The 26,552-nt window shown below is 31.5% G+C and overlaps 1 protein-coding gene across 9 annotated transcripts in view; it reads left to right on the forward strand.

Annotated features, from left to right (window-relative positions):
- The first annotated feature begins 7,713 nt into the window (after nt 1-7,713).
- LOC106679953 (uncharacterized) overlaps nt 7,714-26,552 on the forward strand; it is a 37,428-nt gene continuing 18,589 nt past the window's right edge. The window contains exons 1-3 of one of the 9 annotated variants that reach the window (XM_014419364.2): nt 15,810-16,126; nt 22,602-22,722; nt 22,806-22,997. In XM_014419364.2, the coding sequence (XP_014274850.1) occupies nt 15,856-16,126; nt 22,602-22,722; nt 22,806-22,833 (420 nt within the window). In that variant the 5' untranslated portion in view covers nt 15,810-15,855 and the 3' untranslated portion in view covers nt 22,834-22,997. Of the gene's footprint in view, nt 7,852-15,795; nt 16,127-16,176; nt 16,196-22,601; nt 22,723-22,805; nt 22,998-26,552 lie in introns of those variants that run through there. The other 8 variants (XM_014419366.2, XR_001343043.2, XR_001343045.2 and 5 more) reach the window with 8 other exon arrangements.

Here is a 26,552-nt window from a genome sequence, read left to right on the forward strand (position 1 = left end):
TTAGGCATTAATAGTATTATTTTTGAAACACATTTTTTTTTATTTGCCCCAAGGGGGTGCTACTACTGAAGTGCTGAAATGAAATAAAATGAAAAATAAATATAAGAAAATGGTCAGGGTAGCTGTTCAACCTTTCGCTTTGAACAGCCCTGATGAAGACCTAAAAGTGGGGCGAAACGTCGGACATTAAAATATTTTAAACTATTTGTTCTTTTTTTGACCGCAACTCTGACCATCTTTTTATATTTAATTTTTTACGGTCAACTATATATGCATATATATATTGAAAACTAGTTTGTTATTCTGGGACTTGGTCTCTTTAGAACAATTACAAAGGTAATTTTAATTTTATAATAACATTTATTGGCCATAAAACAGTGTGGGCACACTTAATTATAACTTATATGCAGAGAAGAAAAAATAGATTGATTAAAAAACTAACTGACTAAATAAAAACAAAACAAAAACGTAATTACAAAATATCTGTACTATTATAATAATAGATTAGATTGGTGAAGCAAAAGGTAGTTAAATATAAGGCATTTAAACGAGAGAATGTTTGTTACATGACGTATGTTAGAGGTAATAGAGTTCCAGAGATAGCTTGGGTGAAAAACGATTTATCAAACGCAGCGATTCGGTGAGGTGGAGAGTAGATGTCTGATAAACAGGACTCGGTAGTACGGGATTGGACTGATAATTTGAATTCCAGGTTTTCTAGGATATAGGAAGGGCGCTGAGTACTAAGCTAGGAAATACTGGCATCGGAAGGATGGATAGAGTCACTTCAGCCCAGCGTAATACTTCGTAATGGGGTATGTAAGTATCTCTGCTGATCCTCAAAATAAATCGTACTGCGCAATTCATAGGACGTTTAAGTTCAGATTCCAGATTACCCGAGTGTCAACCACATACCAGGCAGCTATAGTCAAAGTGGGGGGAAACAAGAGAGGAAACTAAGAGTTGACAAAGTTTTAAGTGGAAGGAGTAATAAATACTTATAGTGTTAGTATAACATAATATAGTATAGGTCTTTGTGATTGGGTCATGAATCATCCGAACCAAATATTTGATAAGTTGAGAAGCAGACAGTGAGTGTGCATCCCTAAAAAAAATGTAATTTCAATTAAAAATGTATAGATGTATCAAGATCTCATTATATAGTAATATCTTATAACTTATATATTATAAATATAATCATGATAATTATGAAGTTTCAAAACGTTAAAAAAAAAAAAAAATTCACTACAAGCTCTATATCTTTAAAACTACCTACATTACTAAAAAAACCTAACATCATATAAGTGGAGTAAATTTGCCAAAATTTTAACACTAATAGAGATGTTTAAATAGTTCCTGAAAATGTTTTTTTTTTTTTTTCAATATACGAAATACAATAAAAAGATATAAAATCATGAAAATAATAACTATAAGAATTATCTAATTTAGAAAAAATAAATATAAATTAAATAATGGAGTATTTAAAACTAATATTAAAAAATAATTTTAATCCTATCTTAATTTTTATTTTTAGTATCTTATTATTCTACTATATCAAAATAATTTTATTTGTTTTTGTACTCTTTTAGCCCTGATAAAGCTCTAAAAAGTAGAGTGAAACGTCGATAAATAAATAGTTTTTAACTATTTTTTTTTTTTATGACCGCAAACCAACAATCTTCTTCATAATTTAAAATATTCATAGTCTGTGGTCAATTTAAGCATTTAATGCCATCAGTTTTTGTTTTTTTTTCTAAAATATTTTCTAAAACGTTTGATTTTTCCTTACAAGAGAGAGGACTGCATTATTCATCCATCCTGCCCAAATACATCGGGTTGCTACATTACAAAGCATACTAATCAATCCGTGATCCGACATATATAAATTATTATAATAATTCTATTTTATTATAATAAAATAGAAAGAAAAAAAAAATTTTTCCCACAGTTTTTTTTTACAATCAATTCCAGTCTACACACTAAATACAACTATTTCAATTAATTCCTTTTTTCTTTCCCTTTCTTGTCCCTTCCATTTCACAATTTTTATTTCATGCTATCAACAAATTCACTCTCCGAATTTTCCCTTTCAGATCCTCCCCAGTGACCCGCTAAACAATCTCACCATTGGACAGCGATGTGAGATCAAACCAGAGAAGTACTAGTCACAGCAATAGATCAGTTTACAATAAAACAAACAAATAAATACATTTTACGAAAACAAAACTAATACATAGATTTAAAGGAAAATGTAATAAAAAGTTGGTTAAAAGAAATACTTGATTAGATACATATGTCAAAAAAATAAATAAAAATAATAAAATAATTTAATGAATAAATAAGTTAAAACACACAAATCGACAGGTCCACTTACTAAAATAAATAAATAAAATAATGAATAATCTAGAGCTAATTCTCGTGCAGGTAATGATATATGATCCCTAGGGAGTCCAAAATAATATTTTCTGTCAAGATCGCAATATCCCTAATGCTAACATCTAGACCTTCTAAGAAGCTCCTTGTTCTGCCTGGTATTGTTCCTCGAGATCAAAGAAAAATGTCTCATGTAGAAAAAATATATATATTTTGAGAACATTTTGACAACTGTCCCATAGAATCAGGGTAAATTTAACAAGAGAAAGGTTATTCAAAAAAGTCCTGCTACCCAACTGTATTGGGTTGATAAATACACAGCATACATTAATATATTTTTAAATTATTATAAGCATAGTACAGTAAATCTATAATGTTTAATATAAATTATTTTATTTTTTATATATATATATTTTTTTTTTCAAAATTATCAAGTTTATATGATAGTTGATAGTGTAAGGTAATCTAAAATTAAAAGTTTTAAAAATTAATGAAGTAGTGAAAAAATATGGTGATTCGGCTTGTAATTAATGACCTGGGCGGAAAAGCCTGCAAAACATTTTTAAATTTGTATGTAAAGTGTAAATTTATATTTAAAATTATCCTGGAGGATGGCCGAATTGGCCGAAACTTAGGAATGTTGATATAAAAAAAGAGTCTTGAAATTTAACAAGGATACCATTTGATTTATAATCGTTTTATTTTTTCCTTTATTATAGTATTATAATACAATACAATAATAAAATTATGTAAATGGAAATATATAAATACAAATAAAGCGACAACATATCATAGTGATTACTCATCTCTGCAAAAACAATTTTATTTGATAATTCTTCCTCTTTTTTTGTGTGTGTGTTCTGAAATTAAAAATAAACTAATATATAGTAGTAAATATGAATTCCGGTTCTATAGCAAAAAATCTTCCTCATCACCTGGTGTACTCAATCTATCAACTTTTTTATATAAGAAGATGGTCAGGGTTGTGGTAAAAAAAAAAGAACAAATAGTTTACAACTATTCACTGTCCAACATTTCGTCCCACATTGCAAGGCTTCATCAGGGCTAGAAAGGTACAAAAAAAAACTAAGAACATTACAACAATAAGATACAATTGAGCTAGGATAAATATTATGTAAAAATAAAGTGATAAGAAATTACATATAAATAAAAGGAAGGAAGACATAAAATAATATTAATACAAAATAAATCTGAATAAACAATGATGAGAATAAAAAAATAAGTAACAACGGTAAGAATAAAAATTCTAAAAATGCGTAAAATATACAGTTAAAAAAGTACAGGAGACTTATAAAAAAAAGTAGAGATTAAATAAAAACCATAATAACAATAATAATAAGTTTTTTATTTATATTTATTCTTTCAGGACGTTTATTTAATATCTACTTTCTTCTTTTTTTGAATACATCTCCTTTACTTTTTTAACTGTATATTTTACGCATTTGTAAAATTTGTATTCTTACCATTGTTACTTATTTTTTTATTCCCATCATTGTTTATTCAGGTTTATTTTGTATTAATATTATTTTATGTCTTCCTTTCTTATATTTATATGTAGTTTCTTATCACTTTATTTTTATATAATATTTATCCTAGCACAAAGTACCTTATTGTTATAATTTTCTTAAATTTTTTTTTGTATCTTTTTAGCCCTGATAAAGCCCTGCAAAGTGGGCCAGTAAATAGTTGTAAGCTATTCGTTCTTTTTTTTTTTTTTTACCGCAACCCTGACCATCTTCTTATATTTAATTTTTACGGTCAACTATATATATATATAAACTTTTTTTATTTCTAAAAAGGTCTCACACAATTATTAAAAGTGTATATTAAGGATAAATATACCAAATGACAAAAATATGGCTCTTCTATTTGAATATGTGGAATAAGATATATCTCAAGATAAGTCTCTTTTAATTGCTTTCAAATCTAGTTAATATATACATTATTGGTGTCATTCCGTTCACTTTTAAAACATTTGAATTTATACAAAGTATACTGGAGAAATAAATGTGTGTTAATTTTGTTGTTTGTTATTTAGTTTATTAATATATTAAACCCTGCCAAACCTATTCTTACTTTCCTATTTGTCTTTAACGTTTCGGGGTCTTTTCCCCACCAACACCATCAGCATTACAATAGTTTTTTCTGGAGTTTTGGTCCCCTTTTAGATGTAATAGTACAAACAGTTGAAGCAGGACACGATTGCATGTAAAATTGGGAATTTTATTCAGGGGAATCCAAATATATAATTATTTGGATAAAATTAGCACGAAAACTAAAGAAAATAAATGCAAACCTGATGAAAAGGAAAAGAAACGGAAACAAATATAAAAGATATAAAAATAGGTTACTAAAAAGATAAGAAACAAAATACAATCGAAAAAAATATACTTCCTAAGTTTTACTCCTTCAATGGTAGAAAATGCAGAACTTGTAACCCATAAGTTAAATCTTTTCAGTATTTCCAACACACAAGGATCTCTCCTAGTACATGCATCACCTTGGCAAGAGGAAAGATCTATTGAAACTCGCAGTAATCAAATGGAAATACTGAGTTTAATCAAAACCAAATAAATATGAAAAATCGATTCTATAAAGTGGCACATCCGATTAATCGATTTTTGTTGTTGCTGTTGCTGAATAATCTCTGACATATATCCGCCTTAATAAATATGTAATTTTAGTTTCGTACTTCTTTTCATTTTTGAGCTTGGTTTTTCACACACACACAATTTTGAAAGAAGCGATTTATACCAAATCATACAGGAGACAGATGGTTTCAGTTTATCGCTGAGTTTCTTTAATGACTGTTAGCGCTTTTCGAACTGTTTCCTACGAGGCGGTGTGCGTGATAGCCCGAATACCGCCTGTAAAACTCCTTGTTAAAGAAAGAAGCAGGCACTATGGACGACCCTCTCAAGTTTCCAGAGAAGAAGAGCGAATAATTACCATCGACCAGTGGCAGCAGGCTCGAAGGCTGCAGAATCTGGGGGGTAAACCCGATGTGGGCTTGTGGTATGGGAGCCAGCATTGTGAGGTGGATTTTTACGTAACCCAATTGTTGACTGGACATGGATGCTTTAGAGCCTACCATTACCGCTTCAAACTTGACCACACCGCAAAATGCCCTAGATGTCAGAATGTCGAGGAAACAGCGAACCACGTGTTTTTTTACTTGCATTCGCTTTGCGGCAGAAAGAAGTGAATTGGAGGGAGTGTGTGGAGGACGCATCACACCAGAAAAAGTATTGAATAATATGCTGCGTTGAGACCAACATTGGAACGCAGTGAAGAGATTCACTACAGTCGTCCTCAAGAGGTTGAGGAAGGAAGAGAGGGCTAGAAGACGTATCTAGCATGGAAACGTGAAAACCATGCGAAGAATGCGAGGCGGCACTTAGCCATTTCCCTCCATGAAGTAATGCCTAGCGGCGGTCCCGTGGAGAGGAATGAACAGGTGTAGGGCGGTGGTTTTAGTGGGTAAGAATCCCACACACGGACAGGTACGGGCCTATCCGTATCTTTGAAGATTTCCACCGACACTCGTAAAAAAACACAATAGTTTGTGAGACCTGGTCATTTTTACTCATAGGAACGTACGTATAAGAAAACTCCAATTCGAAATTTTGTATTATCGCAATAGTTCTCTCGAATATAATAAATTATGTTCTAGATATATTAAGTGAAAGCAAAAAAATGAAAAATAAAGATAGACACAGTGAGGAAGTTATATTATGCCCTATAAACTTAATACCTTTGAAAATATAAGTATTTAAAAATAAATCACTCTGAAATTAATAATGGGGAATATATGAGTGTCATAAAAAGAGAGATCGGTCGTTCGAGTGTCACACCGTGTGCGATCTAATCTAATTCTGCTGTACTTATAACATAAAATGGATCTCGTTCCTTATAGTACAAATCTCTCTGAACAGCTAGAAATTAAAATTTTGTGAATTTAGTTTGTTAAATATCATTTAACATAACGTCTATCTTCGCATAAAAACTATTTATGCGAAGATACACGTTATAAACTACTGTATAGTACATCTGACTAGCTTTAATTTGACTGCTGGCAGACATCTGTACATCTTATGTATATTTTCCTGAGATATATTTTTCATATGTTAAAATATTTGTACGAACTGCTAGAAATCAAGATTTTGTGAATTCATTTTGTCCTCTTTTGGAGCGCGATATGTACTGCACGGGAGACTTCCTGAACAAGATTTTGACATCCCAACCCACCCTAACACAGTCCTATCAACATACACTGATGACACATGTATACTTTCTGTAAACAACGACCTAACTAATGCATCACAAACACTACAGGCACACATAACATCTATTGAAGAATGGTGTAAAAACTGGAGAATCAAAATAAATCTTGACAAATCCCACCAGATCACCTTTACTCTCCGTCGTAAACCTCTGCCCTCCTGTCCTACAGTATCCTATATAAATACACCACTAATGCCTGTTGAACAGATTCGATACTTAGGACTCCATCGTGACAAGAGACTTACTTGGAATCCACTCACAAGACTGAAACGACAAGAAACTGCTCGTAGATTCCGATTGCTACAACACTTACTTGACAAACGCTCTAAACTTCCCATTCACTACAAAAAATTAGTATACACTACAATAATATGACCAATTTGGACATATGGAATTGAGCTCTGGGGTTCCACCGAACCATTAAATTCTTCCCTCATCCAATCGTTACAATCCAAAATCCTACATAAATTCCTTGATGCTCCTTATTACGTCACAAATGAACTCATTCACAAAGACCTTAACATCCCATTCGTAACAGATTTGACCCAAAACAGATATGCGTATTTTCATTCCAAACTCCTTAACCATCCTAACTCATTAGTTCTTAATCTTTCATCCTTAACAATCCCTGATAATCCTCCGAGGCGTCTGAAAAGAAGATTTTCAAGTGTTTAAGAAACATACAAAATATTTACCTATTGTTTCATTTTGTACAATTGTAAATTACATTAAATAAATAATAATAAAAATTATTATCCTCATAATAATCCTCGTTAGCCTCACCCCACTCACTACCGATATAAAAAGTGTAAAATAATTGTAACTGGTTCTGTAGGACCTTCAAACCTTTCTTGTGGATTAAATTCAAATGTAAATAACAATATCACGTTTAAAATTTCCTAGTTAGGAAATGCTTGGAATTATTATTGGTCTCAAAAATTAAATGTTTATCTAATCCACATAGAAGTAATAAAACGATTAGATAAGGAATTAAATAGTGTAGATAAATTCAGTTTAGTTCGTTAGTTTGTAAGATGTTCAGATACGCCATTATTTTAGTTCTCATCTGCACCTGTGTTTTAGCTAACATCAAATTCATTAATGAGACAACAACACCGTCCTTTAATTATGAACCTAGAGTTCTACCTTCACTATTCGAGAAAACACATAAATGTATGTATTTGTATTTCCAAATTAAGAAATCGATACCTTATAATAAATTCAATTTTTATAATTTCAAGGATGTCTAACGAACTAAGTACAAGAGCCCAAGAGAAGAAAAAGGTAGTTATTTCCACACAATTTAATTAATTAAATGAGAACTAAGTATAATTACTAGTCAAAATTGATGAGTCTGTGAAGTATAGCTGGGGGAATACAGGATGGCCGCTGTTTCCTAACGTTAACAAAAATTAGTTTTTTTTTCGGAGGTCGGTGGATATTCGTTTATGAATATGAAGTTTCCACATGATTTTTTGTCCAAATCAATTTATTTTAGCAAATATCAAGAAAAACTACTACCTATACGAAGGTATGTGTAATAAATTACTTTATCTCACATTAAACTAGCTTTAATTTGAGTGAGCGTAGGCAGACCTGTACGTCTAATAGTTCCTGAGATATTGTTTTTCATAAATTCCAAAAGTCCAAACAACTAGTGTATGGAAGTATGTCTTCAACTAAATGCCAGGTACACATTCACTTTGGTTGGCTGGTTGGATTTTAGGTGGACTGTATAATTGAAAAATAAAACATGATTGAATTAAAATAAAATTCTATTATCTAAGTTACAGGTGATGTAGGAGGTAGCCGAAACGAAACATTTATGGTTAGATGGTTAATTAATTTAAAATTACTGGGCTATGGAAAATTTTAGATATAATGAAGTGGTTGATGCTTATGTGGGTTAATTATATTGAACTGGTTGAACTTACTCCATGCTTCCTCTCTTCTCTCCCCATTGCTAAACCTCTCTCTCATATGCTGCTAGAAACCACTCCAGTAAATCTACTCACTCCTGTGAATGAGTGAATGTCCATTCTTCTTCCTCACTAGAGTGAACAAAGAAGAATGGACTGCTGGTTTCAAAGCAAAATGGCCCTCTCATCAGCCTGGGGAACTTCTCCCACAGAGAGCACTGGATTAGGAGTTTATGAATGTTGGCCAAATTGGGCGCTAGTATTGCCTACATTATGACATCCTCTCCCATTCAACCTTTCGGTTGCCTAAGTTACCCGGAACAACTAGAAATCACCATTTTGTCAAATATTATAAAAACTACTAGTACTACGAAGATGAACGTCATAAACTATTTTATAGTAAATTAAATTAGCTTTAATTTAAATGTTAATAGACATTTGTACATCGAATAGTTTTTATTGTTAGGAGATATAGCTCCTTCAAAATAAATTCCCTACTACTGATTAGATTAGATTAGATGTTTATTCAGGGCGATCAACATCTAGGTTATTACACCCTTTTTACTTCATCTATATTCTTGACTTCGACATTTGATAGTTAAATGTACACTATTTCCTTTTTTACACTGGTCGGTATTGGTGGATTATATTTTAGTATAAAGTTGAGTTTCTTTCAGAAATTTTATTATTTTGTCTATGGATTCTGCTGAGTCTTTAAGGGCCAATTCTCTTGTACCAGGAATTTTATTATTTTCGAAGGCTTGACGAAATGATGGGCATTCTTCAATTATATGCTTTATTGATAATGGGGAATGACAGGTTTGGCATATAGGCTGGTCCTCTTTTGTGATTAAGTGAATTTGAGTTAATTTGGAATGTCCTATTCTTACTCTTGCAACAACCACTTCTTCTCTTCTGTTTCCCCTTATGGCACTTGTCCACTTTTGTGTATTTTTTTTTTACATTTCTTAATTTATTGGTGAGTGGTACGGCAGCCCACATTGACTCCCAACTTTTTCGGATTCTGTTCCTTTAAAATGCCTTTATGTCTTTCGGCTCGTAAATTTGGAGTGGTGGAACTACTGATTCTTTAGTGTATTTTTTATGAAATACTGCTTTTTAAAAAGCTATATCTTGAGAACTATTGAATGTAAATGGCTATTAGGGCCTATAATTTGGAAAATTTACTCTTATTTAAATGATGTTCATTTAGTATTTTTAGTGTAGTTAATAGTTTTAAAAATATAGAGCTCCTAAAGAAAAAATAATTTTATTAACGATTTGAAACGGCCACCATTTTGTATTCCTTCTATCTATACTTGGTAGAATCAACAATTTTGTCTAGTGATTATACATAGTTTTCATTAATGTAATCAAACATTGGGATGAAATAATTGCCTTTTTTTTACACCAGATCTTCTATTATTAGCGTACTATGCAAGGTGTACCCTGAGATTCTAGAAAAACGGCTTAGCGGAATCGAGAAACAATATGGATTCAGCTTACAAAGGAGATAGATGACTTCCAAGAGAGCTCTCTAAAATGTTCAGGAAGATTACAAAAAAAGCTAATTCCTGTTTTCTTGGTCTGATGTAAGTACGTATGCGACAGGATTAGGAACATTGCTAAAGTAATATACGAGTACAATGTTGAAACAGGTCTAATGAAAGTCATTCTTAGTTTTCTACAAAAAAAAGAGGTGAGGTAATATTCCATAATGATTGATAATATTCCAAGGAATTTGATCGCGCCCAAGAAATGAGATAAGATTAATACTGCTCATAAGGGTTCTGAACATTTTTTCTCACACTCGTACCTTATGTGGGCTCAAGTACAAGTTAGCCCAACTCGAATTTATCTGAAAATCATTTACTCAAGTCTGGTTACTTAGAAAAGAAAGAAACATAGTAAGACAATAATTATCCAATTACTGGCCAATGCAAGTGAGTCCTCAACATTGACGTATCTGTGGAGGATAGTTAGGCAAGACGGGATAACGTCAGGAATACAACAATAAGAAAGGATAACGGTTTAGAAATGTTAAAGGAATGTCTGATACAAGAATGGCCAAAATAACATAACGGAATGAAAAACAGAAAAAAGTCAAGAGGAAAGCAAATATGCACATTTTTTTTTTCTACACATGTTTTTCGTTGCATAAATATATTATGTATAATATTTATCATATTGTTTTGGGAAACCTTCTTATACACAATATTTTACTTATTACTAATTATTTCTTCTTCTTTAGGTTTCCTCTTTAGTGCCTCTCAGCGTAGAGGGACACTCAGCCAGAAATTCCACTCATCCCTATTTCTTGCTAGGTTCCTCGCCTGTGTGAGGTCCTTCCCCTCGCCATACAGAGTAGTTCAATGTAGCTATTATATCAATGATATAATATGGTGTACCCTAGGTCTTCTGCTATCTGGGACATATTCCATGCTCTTTAGAGGATCTCTCTGGTCGTTCATCCTGATAACATGGTCGAACCACTTCAGCTGTCGAGCTTCCAGGATCTGGTTCAGTAAGGCTATCTGTAACTCTTGACGAATCCTTTCATTGCGAACTTGGTCCCTTCTTGTTTTTTCAACTATCCTTCGCAAAAATTTCATTTTGGCAGCGGTGGTTCTGCTCTTGTCGGTCTCTCAGTATCCAACTCTCCGCTTCATACAAAAGTATGGGCACATAAACTGTCCTGAAGATGTGTAGCTTGACATCTTTGCCCACTTCTCTCTTCTCTACCACAGTTACATATCTGGTAGTAAACTGCATTTGCCTTGCTAATCCTGCTAGATATTTCTGCGTCTGCCTTCCCAGTCTATCACTATACCCAGGTGTGTGAAGTCTACCACCATTTCTAATTCTTCTCCGTTACAGTATGGATATTCTTCTTTCTTCCAACTTGTCGGTAATGCTTTTTGAAGTGGGGGCTGAGGAAATTGGATCTTTTGGAAAGGGATAGTATTTTGTGTCGGTCTAGTGGTGACAGGATTCACGAAGTATGTTGAGAAATTATTTAAGTAAAGACTGAGTCTGTTCATTTGGGTCTACCATTTATTTGGCCGTCCTCTCGGTACCATTGTGGGTTTGTGCTGTACTAGAGGCTATTAATAAATTTGATATGCCTACTCGTGATATATTCTGTCATAGTCGATAGGTCGATTGTGAGGTGTGTGTGGACCGGCTTTGCTCTTTGCAGTAAAGGATGTCTCACTATTCGGCTGATCATACTGATCTGAAACTGTTGGAGCTTCTCAGCTTTTGTTAGTGCTATGGTGGTCAGCCTAGGTGCTCCTTACAGCAGGCCCTCAGCACACTTTTGTAGTTCATTATTTTGAAGCGGAGAGAGAGAGAGAGAGAGAGAGAGAAGTTAACAAGTGATTAAGCCTGTAAGACTTTTTTTTGCATTGTCTTTAATATCGATATCGATTATTATTAACGATATTTCGATATGTTGTTAATAGAAATATCGATATTTGGTTTAATAAGATTAAGAAAATTTTATAAAAAGCATTAAAATAGTTCTTCGATATTTTAAATTCATAAATTCGTGTTAAATTAATAATAATAACATTAATAATTATGACATTTTATGTCATATTTTATTTCATATTTATGATATTTCATGCCATATTCATATTATAATTAAGAATTATGGCATTTAATGAAAAGCTAAAATCTGGTAATTCGATATTTCATTTTGAAAATTTCATATTCATTTCGGTATTTAACATTATTGATAATATCGATATCGATATTTCGATATCTTTCCATCAAAATATCGATATTTAGTTTACATTCCAAATTTTGTAAAAAGCTTAAAAATAGTTTTTCGATATTTTAAATTGATTAATTCATGCTCCTTTCCATATTTTACATTGTTATTAATACCGATATCGAAGATTAGAAACGATAATACGGTATTTTGCATTGTCTTTAATATCAATATCGATGATTAGAAACGATATTTCGATATTTTATTTATAGAAATATCGATATTTTATGAAAGAAAACTATGACATTTTATGAAAAGCTAAAATCAGTTATCTCGATATTTCATTTTGAAAATTTCATATTCATTTCGGTATTTCACATTGTTGATAATATCGATATCGAAATTGCGATATCTTTTCATCGAAATATCGACATAAACAACATTAGAAAATATTGAAATGAATATGTTAATATCAAAATAAAATATCGATATTCCTATTTTAAAACTATATGATATTTAATCATTTTAAACAATATATCAATATTTCGATAAAATAATTTCTGAATATTGTTGTTATATACCTTATCAATATTAAAATAATACAAAATATCGAAATAAATATGTATTTATCAAAATAAAATATCGATAATCCATTTTTAATTATTCTATAAAATTTTCTAGTCTTTTTAAACAATATATCGATATTTCGATAAAATAATATCGGAATTTTGTTGGTTATATTCCATATCGATATTGCAACAATGTAAAATATCAAAATAAATACGTAATGTCAAAATAAAATATCGATATTCCTATTTTTAAATCTCTATATGTTATTTTAGTCTTTTTCAACAAAAAATCTATATTTCAATAAAATAATATCGGAATATTATTCTTATATACCATATGGATATTACGATAATACAAAATATCGAAATAAGTATGTATTTATCAAAATAAAATATCGATATTCCATTTTTAATTATTCTATACAATTGTCTAGTCTTTTTAAACAAAATATCGATATTCCGAAAAATAATATCGGGAAATTGTTGCTTATATTCCAAGTCGATATTAAAACAGTGTAAAATATCGAATTAGATATGTAATATCAAAATAAAATATCGATATTCCCGTTTTAAAATCCCTATTTGATATTTTAGTCATTTTAAACAATAAATTGATATTTCGATAAAATAATATCAGAATATTGTTGCTTATATTACATATCGATGTTACAACAATGTAAAATATCGAAAATTTTAAAGTCTTTTTAAACACAATATCGATATTTCGATAAAATAATTATCAGAATATTGAAGCTCATATTCCCTATCGATTACAACAATAGGAAATTTCGTGTAGCAATCAGCGAGCACGAAGTGCCGCTGTAACCCGCCAGGGGCCAGCACTACAAGCGTCACAGAAGCTAAGCAATTGTATATAATGTTATTAATATAAAAAGACGATATCTTTTACAAATGTATATATGTTAATATGTTAAGTGTAATAATGTTATTTACAAAAATAAAAAGAGATTGAGCAAAAAGAGTCTACGGAACTATCTCAAGTAAAGTTAAAAGAGTGAATCCTCAGTGATAACCGATCAAATGAGCCCTTCAATTGCCACCGGGATTGATCCGTTAAATCAAGCCTTTTCTCCAGGTCTATTCATAGCACTGGTGGCTTACACTCTACTTGAGATAGTGAAGTTAATTGCAAATCTATTCTCACAAAAGTTGGTTTTTAGAATGCTCACCTTAGACGATGGTCTATCTGCTCTCCCTTTCTCCAGCAATCTTAGGCCGTCCGCTTCATCTCGGCAACTAAGATTGTAACCTAATCCTTAATGGTTACACTGCTCCGTCCGCTTCATCTCGGCAACCAGTGTAATTTCCCGTCTTTCCCGGGCTCTAGTCCGTCCGCTTCATCTCGGCAACTAGAGCTGCACCTAGCCTTATTAGCTTACTTGTCCGTCCGCTTCATCTCGGCAACTAGAGCTGCACCTAGCCTTATCAGCTTACTGGTCTGTCCGCTTCATTTCGCAACTAGAACTGTTACTTTGCCTGAGACTCTCTAGCCTAGAACTCCTCTACCTAGTCAGTGTCCAGGGCTCATCCCCTGGCACGGCCTTCCTTTCTTACCTACTAATGAATACGTCTTGTCATGGGCCTTCTGTAAAGGAGATATCAGGCTGGAGAACCGCCTAAGACCAGACAACCCCGACAATCGAAATAAATATGTACTTATCAAAATAAAATATCGATATCCTATTTTTAAATTTTCTTTAATTATATTTTAGTTTATATTTGTTATGTTTATGATATGGTTTTCATTTCGTTGTTTTGTTCGATAAAATAATATATGAATATTGTTGTTATATACTATATCAATATTAAAATAATACAAAATATCGAAATAAGTATATATTGATCAAAATAAAATATCGATAATCCATTTTTAATTATTCTATAAAATTTTCTAGTGTTTTTAAACAATATATCGATATTTCGATAAAATAATATCGGAATTTTGTTTCTAATATTCTATATCGATATTACGATAATACAAAATATCGAAATAAGTATGTATTTATCAAAATAAAATATCGATGTTCCATTTTTAATTATTCTATACAATTTTCTAGTCTTTTTAAACAAAATATCGATATTCTGATAAAATAATATCGGGATATCGATATTGCTATCCGATATCAATATCGATATTTTTCTTTCGATATCCCATCCCTACCTTTTCATACTTGGCTGCAATAGTTTCAGCCGAATGTACTGAGAAAACTATTGGAGATAGCACAGACCTCTGGTGCACTCCTCAGGTGAGTTGGACCTCTATAATACCAATTTTATCATTTTTTTTCCAAAGCCCCTATTTGAAATATAGTTTTGTAGTAAACAGAGCCTGTATAATGAGTGGGGTTTTGTTTTTATCTGAAACGTGGTTTCATTTTAATACAGCAATATAGTGAGTGGTTGAGTGTTTGACTTTAAGACTTGAGTTAAACTATATGATACTTAATGGTATTGGTGCACACCACTAGTAGGAGTTAATGAACTTAAAAACTGGGCCTAAATCTATGGCTATTTACAATGTGTAAAGATTTTTCAAGTGGCTATAATGCTACCTGTCGCCCCTCACTGGTGGGGGCGCTGGTTGTAACGTCTGGAATAGGGAGTAAGGTTGATGTTTCAACGTGTCCAGGAATTTAATATTTTATTTTAGATCAGATGCACTTAGGGAGGTGTGGTCATGGAGACATTAAGCAGGAGATGAATTGATTGGTAAGATGCAGTGAGCTGATACGGGGTTGAGAATTATAGATTGTAATTGGCATAAAGTCTCCTAACATTGCTAGGAAAGATAAATAAAGAAGTGATAAGAGAGGATAATAAAAAAAATGTTAAACTATCTTGTTGTCATTGATTTATTTTTGAAGACAGCTGATTAAACGATAAGAGGTTAGATAAGCAAATAAATGATAGTGAAGAAAATATGTAGATTAGTCCAGTTCGCAATTCAGTAGAGATGAATTTATCGATGATCAGGTACGTCATTTCATTAGCTGCCATCTGCGCCAGTGTTTTGGCCATCTTTGTCCAAGACATTAAAGATCAGCAACCATTGGTCCTTGGTATCCAAGGAACTGAGGAGCACCACCCGTTGGCCACCAGTATCCAAGGCAATGAAGTGCAGCAGCAATTGTCCCGCCAAGACAACAAATCATTGGAAAGGGATGTGGTAAATCCTCCAGATATTTCGGAAGGAATCATCCCTCGGACCAATAAAACTGCACCTGGTAATCCCTCAGGATCCAAATCATTAGATCATAATAATATGGAAGTTCAAGTTTCTTTAGTAGTTTAAAGTAAGAATATTTTTAATGTTTTATTTGCTATCGACCGTATATATAATATCAGAAGTTGCTCTGCGTGCGGTCAGTGAATGTAAGACAGGAAAATGTTCTAGTGCTCACTCTTCCTTTAGTTTTTACTATTATCAATAAGTTTCTCTTATTAATCACATTTTATCTCCTTCTCCATATAACTATATTGTCTAATTTGTATGTCCCGTTTACCCAGGAAAGTTTGCTAAGTAAGGGTGCAGATTACTAATTTCAACTTTTTCCCTCAGACCTTCAAAACCATGCATTTTTCTATGTTTCAGTTTTGACTAAAATTAAAAACAGAGGAAAAAAAATACTAACAATGTTAATTCCAAAAACGAATATTTTAGATACTTGATAATTGTTGTTATTTTATAATGTTACTTCAAAAATATTTAGGGATAAAAATACGTTTTCTAAAAAAATAAGGAATTTATTTTGAAAAAAAATGGTACATTATGTTTTATTTAAAGTACTGTCCAATATTCACCACTATCACAGAACGGACTAATTGTCATTTCCATACCATATCAAATTCTGTTCAAACAGGACATGTTCCATCGACCGAAACAATTGATAATCAGAAATGGTAATGTCTGGTGAATAAGGGTTATGCAACATGCCGTGAGCATTATCTTGTAGGAGAATAATTGTATCTCGTCTGGAATAATAGTAATAATATGCGCGTTTTCCTTGAGTTCTTGTCTCAACATTATTAATTGATTTTTAAATAATTCAAATGGTACCATTGTTAAGTCTCAATACTCTTTACTATATAAACAGTCCAACGTTTTGGCCAATTCGGCCATCCTCATGGACAATCTTATATATAAATTTACACCAACAAAATCCAAATTTAAAAATGTTTTGCTGGTTATTCTGCCCAAATCATTAATTACAACTCAAATTACCTTGATAAAATAAAGATTATTGATAATTAACAAGGAAAGCATTTGATTTATTTAAAAAAATAAATACCAATACCAAGGAATTGAAAAGATTATATATAGAATAGGCAAATAAATCATTCTGTTTTTTTTGGGGGGTGAAAGGAAACTATGTATATTTTGTACAGAATACTTAATTTAATTTACAATGTAATGTCCATTATTTTCGATTACCTTACCCCATCACTCCAACAGCTAAATGATCCCACGTTCACAGAATGTCTGGTTAAGTGATCAACACACCCTGTTTGTTTTCAAACCGTTTTCCACTTGAGGAATTTTGTAGAGACTGGAATAAGTAGTAGTCACAAGGAGCAAGTTCCAGTGAATAGGGAGGGTGAGGAAAAGATACCATTCAAGGGCTAACAATTGATAGCGGGTTACTGACGGAGGGTGGGCCTAGCTTTGTCATGATAGAAAATGACATCCTTTCGATTTACCAGTTCTGGGCATTTTCTTCGAATGGATTCATCCAATTTTGTTAATTGTGAGAAGTTAAGGGTGAAATCGATACATACTGTGGCAATAGCTCATACAAAATCACACCCTTGAAATCCCACCATACAGAAAGTATTATGTTATTTTCAAGTGCAATCCCGTTTAGATGTGGTTCGAGGTGGTTCGTTTCTGGGTCTCCAAGATTTTTTTCGCACCACATTATCGTAGACAATCCATTTTTCATCCCTTGTCACGAATCTTTTAAGAAATGGATCGTTTTCTTGACGTTTCCGCTGTGAATCGTAAATGAATATCCGTGTTACCAAGTTGGCTTCGGTCAGAGAGTGGGGGACCCAAACATCATACCTAGAAACGTAGCCAAGCTTCCACAAATGATCTTCTACGCTTGTATGTGATACCTCTAGGACCTCTGCAATGCCTCGCACTGATTGGGATGGATTTTGATCGAATATCACCTTAACATGGGGGGGGGGGGAGGAGTGGACAAGTCTGGCAAGTGGACCTAGTGGTCCTTTTTGCCAACTCCTGACTGCTACTTAAGTTGCCACCGCGTACTGACCAAGGTGGGATTGTCAAGATTCATTCTTCGGGACCGCCGAAAAGCGTATGTTAACTGCCACAGGTGGGAATCGAACCTATAACGTTCCGATTCGAGCGATCGGAACCTGGGCCCCAACCCGCACGGCCATCACGTCCCTCAGTACTGGGGTAGTTTTTACTTTCATACACTATTTATTTATTTTTATACAATGGCTCTAAATCCCTTGCATGCCCATTCTTTCTAGATAGTCCTCGACCGCACGTCTTCTTATCCTTTTTCACAACCGGATTTTATTTATTTCATATGAACATTATTTTTCAACATTTAGTCTGTGATGCAGCCTAGTACTCAAGTTTGAACTCCTTACTGGTGAGGCTGCACCTCATCCATTCCAATGGATCCAATGGTTAGTATTCCACAACAACCATTCCAACGCATTCCAGCCCAGTTGGTCCGCAATCGCCCGTGTCCCTTCTTCTGCATACTGGCTTGGTCCACAACAACCATCCAAGGTGATTCAATTCACCACTGTATATTCTGGTTCACTGTACATCATCAAACCATAGATCCCATTCCAATCTTGATATTCTTTTTGTTTTCCTGTGTCAGAACCTAGGTTTCACTGTCATATGTTGCTAGAAGCCTGATGATTGTCCGATATATTGTAAGCTTGGCTTTGAAGGGCAGATTTTGAAAACGTCATACCTTGTGGAGTGCATGCAAGCTCTTACTGTCAGCTGCTAACCGTGTATTTATAATATTCTTAGGTGAAACAAATGATTCTTTCTAAATATTTGAAATTTTCCAAATTATCGAACGCCTGACCTCATGTTGCAATTTAAGGATTCTTTTGCATTCCTCTCGATATTATTAATGCAGTCAGGAATCTCAAATATTTTGTGTTCTCTGCTTTTACTAAAAGGTCAATTTTATTCGCAGGAATCTTGAAAAGCACAACACAATGGTGTCAATTTTCTGACTGTGACAAGAAAAAAAAAAACTCTTTTGACCTATACCGAAAATTCGAAACTTCAATAAGCAGTTCATTATCTTCAAAAAACAATAATATAGTTCAAGATTTGTTATCATCCGTATTAAAGAGTTTTCCTTTTTAATTTCGAGATGATACCTATTAGTTTTATTAATGGTTAAGTAGCTCATGGCCGGATAGTCGATTTAGTATACACTTCCAGTTCTCCAGTGTACTTTATTTTGGAATTTCTCATGTAAAGGGATATTTTCAATGAAGATCTGAGATCTAAGATCGTTCAGTATTTTTTGAAAAGTAAAGTGAAAACGGTTCGGAATTTTGAATAATCAAAGACAAAATCGTTAAAAAAAATCATCTTTTCGTTAAATTTAGTCATTATAAGATCTCATTATCGTGAGAGGCCGGAATATTCAGGATCCGTCTGGGATCTTCATATTATGATGAAAAATTCTTGAGGGGAATCGAATTTTAAAATGATTTTGATTAACATCTTCAGGATGCACTGGATTGTAAAAATCTCTGGTATACGATTGTTAGTTAATAGTTCATTAATCACTGACAAATATGTTAATTGAAACAACGATACGTACGAACACGTAAATTGAAACTCATAAAATGAACAAAAATACAATTTCATGCTGCGACCTCAAAACGTGATATTTCGTGCAATATATAAGTCGGATCAATAGACTATCCTTTTCATGATTTCGAATTTGAAGCTTCATAACAAAAGACGGAATTGTACAAAAATCTAGATCTATGATCTTCCACGTTTCATTATGAAATTTTTAAACATAATAAAAAAAATGTGAGAGTTGTCGATCAAATTAGGACAACCTGAATATAAACCCCTTAAACATAAATTTTTAGATACTTAAAAAATGTAATAATTTTTCTAATTTCTTTTTTTTTTTTTTTTTGGAGAGGGGAAGCTAGACAAATAATCTTCATAGTAACCGACGCAGAAATATGACGTAAAATAACCTATGAAAGTGTATCACTTCATACAGATGTTTCAAATTCAAAACCACCTTCAGTTTTTTAATGTATCATTGCGGTTAATTAGTCTTCAATCTAATAGAAGTAGATTTCAAAATAGTTTTTTTTTTTTTTTAATGACTATTTTTATAAAACTTACAAGCATACTTTATAATTAATTATATAATATTTATTTTCGATCAAAAAAGTACCTTTATTTTATGTTCAACCATACCAAGTTGAGGAATACCTATCCGACTTTCGCTTCTGAAATGCAACATAAACATTATTGAAAATTGGTTCGATTTTTAATCGATGAATTGCTTGAACAGTCGAAGAATCTAGGGAGGCTGGATTTTATTTTTGGGAGTGAAGTAGCTACAATATTCCAATCCTGTTCACAGATCAGAAGTGCTCCAACCAGGCTTTCATTCCTAAGGAATGAGAGCCACCTGTGGCCGAGGAAGTTGAGGCGTCGCCTCTAACAACCTCTGTACTGTAGCGGTGGTGGTTCGAATCTGGCCTAGGCGACCGACTTTTATTTCGTGGCGATCCCAGGTAATAAAAACGTGATGCTTTCATGGTTAAAATAGGTTGGTAACCAAAATAAAAAGTAAAACGTTTCTAAGGAATAAGTCAGGACTACGAATTTAGGATTTACTTTAACTGAAATATGAGCTAATATTATTGCAGGCTTATATATGAAACTAATTTATTTAAAAGTATTTTATTTTCATCGTGGCAGTGCATTTGCAAAAATAAATAACTTATTCTTTATTTACCAATCGAATATGTTACTGAGGATATTTATCTCTTTTTCTAATTTTTAAAACAACCTTCCTCTAAAGTTCCTGTTATTTTGCAGTTATCCGTATTAGAAATAATATATAAGCAAAAAGGAAGATAGATCGGCTGAATTCGGAAAAAGCCGAAACCGACTGATTTTGCCCGATCTGATTCGTATTTACTCAACTCGTTATTATTTGATAAACTGTTTTATTATTAGGACAAAAGAGGATATTCGTTATTATAACCTTAGGAAACCCTACAGTACGGATACTATAGAAAAAAAATGATTCTTTGGGTATATTTAAAATTTGTTTTAACTTAACAATTTAATAATAAATTTAATTGTTGTAATGCTTTTTGAAAAAATGAATTCAAAATTGTAAGTTCTTAATACTATATATTCCATATATCGGCAAGAGTAAGTAAAAATGTCCTTAGAATTGAAACAGTAACCCATTAATTGTATCCCAAAATCTCCTATCCCATATCACAGCCCTCGAAGATTGGTGTCGTAATTGGAGGATTAAGATAAATTCCAACAAATCCCATCACACCACCTTTACTCTTCGTCGTAAACCTACTGACTGATCTACAGTTTCATTTAACGATGTTACTCTTACCCCTGTCGAACAGATCCGTTAATTTGGGCTACATTTGGACAAGCGATTAACCTGGATTCCTCACACAAGACTGAAAAGACAGGAAACTGCACGTAGATTTCGACTATCACAGCATTTACTAGACAAACGGTCTAAACTTCCAACACATTACAAAAGACTGATCTACATGGCTGTAATAAGGCCAATCTGGACATATAGAGTTGAGCTTTGGGGCTCCACTAAACCTTCGAATTCCTCTCGTATTCAATCCTTACAATCCAAAATCCTTCGTAAAATCCTCAATGCTCCTAACTTTGTCACAAATAAAATCCTACATAAAGACCTTAATGTTCCCTATGTAACCGATCTAGCCCGAACCAGATATCACTCTTTCCATTATAAACTCTCTAACCACTCAAACCCCCTAGTTTCTAATCTCGCATCCTCTTCCATTCCTGACAATCCTCCGAGGCGCCTGAAAAGAAGATGGCCACGAGACCAGCTAATGTAAAATGTCATTAGAGTGCTACCAATGGGTAGTTTCTCTACACACCTGTAACACTCCAATTTAACTTAGATCAGATTTACTAAATGTATTATAATATACAGTTGTAGATATCAAAAAATAAATATTTAAAAAAAAAAAAAATTGAAACATAAAAAAAATTTTAGTGAGGAAGCGAAAGTCGTGAGTAGCAAAAATTTGTCACTGAAGTAGAATTCTTGTCTCATATTATTAAAAAACAAATGAAACGTAATTTAAATGTAAGTTTTTATCCATATACATTCGATCAATCGATTTATGGCAACAATGTCCGACCGTTCTTTCTTACCTTCTCCTCTTGCATTTTAGTTGAAATTTGAAATTTTGGATGATGGCAATACCTCCCCCTCACAATATATTCCATATAGGTAACGGAAAGTAAACATGGCATCAGAGCCACTGAAACTATTCACTCCTACTTTAAGTTTTAGACAAGGAGGAACAAAGTTTTAAGAACTACTCGCACACACATATATAATAACTTCCACTGTTTTATAAGACATTCAAAAAATAAAATAATGACAAAATATCAAATTTCAGTGGAGATATATGTTAAAGACCAATATGGGCACCCCCCAGGAATGGTTCATTGTGGTCAAAACCGCTGCTGCTATCCGGGACAGACTTGTGGTCCATTTAAAGCATGTTTCGTCACTTTTAGGTGAGTAAATAAAAAAACATTATATAAACAATTATAAAATTCCCTTGTATGTTTATTATAGTTTTATTGCTCTCATTTCATAGGAAAGTTGCAAATCAGGTACCCTGTTAAGGCTGAGAAATTATTGGAACTACACTAGAATTTCTTATAGTTGAATGGATTTTGGTTTTGAAGAATTATATACTCCAATAAGTGATGCAAAGAAATAAACATATTATATTCGATCAATATATAAAAATAATCAGATTTCAATAAAAAAATTTCTCATTGCTTCATATTGTCTATTTAACATTCTCTTCCTTAACTATCATTTTATTAGAGACGAAGGTGGTAGTAAGGAACTCCATTTTGTAATGTTAATGTTGCTCTCTTATAAGTCATAATGATAATACTAGAAAGTAATAAATAGTACTATTTATAAGTAATATATTCTGCAAAAATGTAAAATATTAAAAAATGAAAAAAGTCGAATTATGACATGCTATATTCTTAAAAACATATAATAAAGAAAATTCTTAAAAATTGGAAAAAATATACAAATTAAAATTTTCAGATTTAATGACAATGACATATAAATAATATTTAAATCAAAATTAAACTAAAAAAATATAACCTAAAACTTATATGTAATTAAAATAAATTTGAAAGACAAGAAAAGTAATCTAGAACCGATACAATCATATATGAAATTTATAGTATATAATATAATATATTTACTATATAGAGTGATAACTAATTTTCCTAATATATTTCCTTTGATGTACTGGACCGATTTACAAGGGGTATTTTTCTAAATTTGTCCACAATGAGCTTATATAAATTACTAAATCTTAATGTTACTTTTTATTATTATTATTATCTTTACTTAAACCACTGTAAAATATGGTGTAGATTCGTTGTGTAATGTTGAAGCAGTAATGAAATATTTTTTAAAAAATAATTATGATTGGAACTTTATAGCATGTATTAATTCAATTTATGTTACCAAAATATAATAACAAAGTATTTCAAAATTTTTAATTTTAAATAAAAATATATAATAAACTTTAAGAAACAATCGATTTTATTTATTAAATATAATCCTCAAATTTACAGCGGATATCGATGATACCAACCTGTATGCCATTTATTTCAAAATTTCTTTCATGAGGTGCAAAAAAGGAATGACACCGCATATATCGGATCAAGTTATGTTAACAAATCATAATAATAAAGCATAGCGATATGTTTAATTTAACTAAATACATACATTCCGACGGATTTACTTGAGTTTTTTTGCTAAATGGTCCATATTGCCATGGAAAGGTTTAAAGTTAATGAATTCCCCGAAGTCTTGAAGAAAAATTATTTTCAAGAAAATTGAAAGTTCAATATTATAAAATCAATTAGTGGACTTTTTTTTACTGCTAAAAAATAATTTACCACTCTTTGGTTCAGTTGTTTGGATATAGTAATAATATTGAAGCACAGTGAGAGTTTTTGTTTCAAAGCTATTAATGTCATTAAATCTTAATGTTACTTTTTTTTATTATTATCTTTATGTAAACTAGTCCAAAGTATGATGTAGATTGGTTGAGTAATATTGAAGCTATTAATATTTTTTCTTAAAAATAATTATGATTCCAACTTTATTGCATCTATTGGTTCAATTTATGTTACTAAAACATAATAACAAAGTATTTCACAATGTTAAATTTCAACTAAAAAATATAATAAACTTTAAGAAACTATTAATTTTATTTATTAAATATAATCCTCAAATTTACAGCGTATAACAATGATAACAATCGATATGCCATTTATTACAACCTTTCTTTCATGAGATACTAAAATCGAATGTCATCGCATATATTTGATCAATTTATGTTACCAAATTATAATAATAAAGTATATAGATATGTTTAATTTAACTAAATACATACATTTATAACCATCATTGGTGTTTATTAAATCTACCATATATACAACCTCAAATATAGCAATAGCGAAGCATTGCCGGGTCAGCTAGTAATAATATACAATAAAATTGTAAAATATATACTTTAAGTAAAATTATACTTTTTTAATTTTTTTTATTTATTTATTTATTGGTATTTACAACTGTATCAAAAAATACAACCAGTAAATTTGTTCATAATGACATAATGATATGATACAGGATGTAGAGAAACTACCCAGTAGTAGAACTCTAAAAACAGTTTACAATATGAGGTCACGAGGCCATCTTCCTTTCAGGCGCCTCGGAGGATTGCCAGGAATGGAAGAAGGAGCAAGGTTAGAAACTAGTGGGTTTGGATGGTTAGGGAGTTTATTATGGAAGGAATAATATCGGGTTAGGGCTAGATCGGTTACATAAGGAACATTTAAATTTATACTTAAATATATTTTAATGAAACTTTATTTCGAATAGGTATCAATTTTAGGGGGGAGGGGGAATACACTTTCTGGGAGTTGCTAAATTTTTCTAATGTCATTTGATTAAATAATGCTTCAGATTTAAAAGTTTTTAAGTCTTCATTCATTGATTGTTGCCAAGAAACATTTGGTAGAGAATTACCTTAAAGCACTATAACTTCTTTTTTCTCTTTCTTTGTATTTTTTAGGTTATAAGATTCACAGAAAACAATATCTGATTTTTAGATAGACCCATATTTATCTCCTCGAAGCATATATAGCATGTAAGACTTCTTGTGTTAAGAAATAATTCTCTCCACTGCCAATTACTAATGATTCTAATTTTCTTCTTTTTTGCCTACCTCTCAGTCCTTCATAACTTTATAAAGTTAAAAACGAAACAAAATTAATTATATTACAATGAATGTTGTATAATATATAAACATAGTTTGTTTCTATCTTAAGGAAATGTGTAACTGCATGTCCATACTTTGGAAACGAATATACAGTTTTTTTTTTTTTTTTTTGCGAATTTATGCACTCTTGAAAATTTTAAAAAAATACTGGATTTCAGACAAATAATCTAACAAGAAGAATTGTCACAAATACAGTTTACATATGTTTGAATTTATTACAGTGGTTACTTCATTTCCTATCTAATAGAAGTAGGGTCCTAGAACGTAATTATTTTTTGTATATTATTTATAATAACAGTTATCGATTTTATTTTTATTTTACAATTGTCAGATATTATTTTGTGTGAATCGTATAACCTAAAAACCATGAAGAAAGATAAAGAATTCATACTGCTTCAAGGCACTTCTTAACGAAATGTTTTCCGGTAGTAATCACTGATTACTTAAAACTCACAAAATTAATTTTTACAAATTATTTATAATAAAAGTTATCAATTTTATTTTTATTTTACAATTGTCAGATATTACAAAATCAGTTATTATTTTAGAGAATCATATGACCTAAAAAACATGAAGAAAGTGAAATTTAATTTTTCTGTAACACAATCATTCTTAAACCTTAAGTTGGTTTTTTGTTTCAAGCAGCGAAATTTAGTTTTATTTAAAAATCAGATATTATTTTTAGACATTCGTATTACCTAAAAAACGAAAAGAAAGATAAAGAATAATATTGCTTCAAGGCAATTGTCAACGAAATGTTTTCTGTTAATAATTACTGGTGGAATACTCATAAACTTTTATATTTGAAGCAATATTTCATGGAATGACATTCCGAAAATTTAGTAACTCCCAGGAAGTTATTTTTTTCCTCCAAAAATTGATACCTATTTCAAATAAAATATCAATAAATTATTTTAGTATATATTTAATATATTTTATGGTTTTATTTTATACCTATATGTGATAAATAAACAAATAACCTAAAGACATATAAATAATATTTAAATCAAAATTAAACTA

Source organism: Halyomorpha halys, unplaced genomic scaffold (assembly GCF_000696795.3).
Source record: "Halyomorpha halys isolate HHAL.00 unplaced genomic scaffold, Hhal_1.1 Scaffold236.1, whole genome shotgun sequence".
In the NCBI taxonomy this organism is placed as follows: Eukaryota; Metazoa; Arthropoda; class Insecta; order Hemiptera; family Pentatomidae; genus Halyomorpha; species Halyomorpha halys.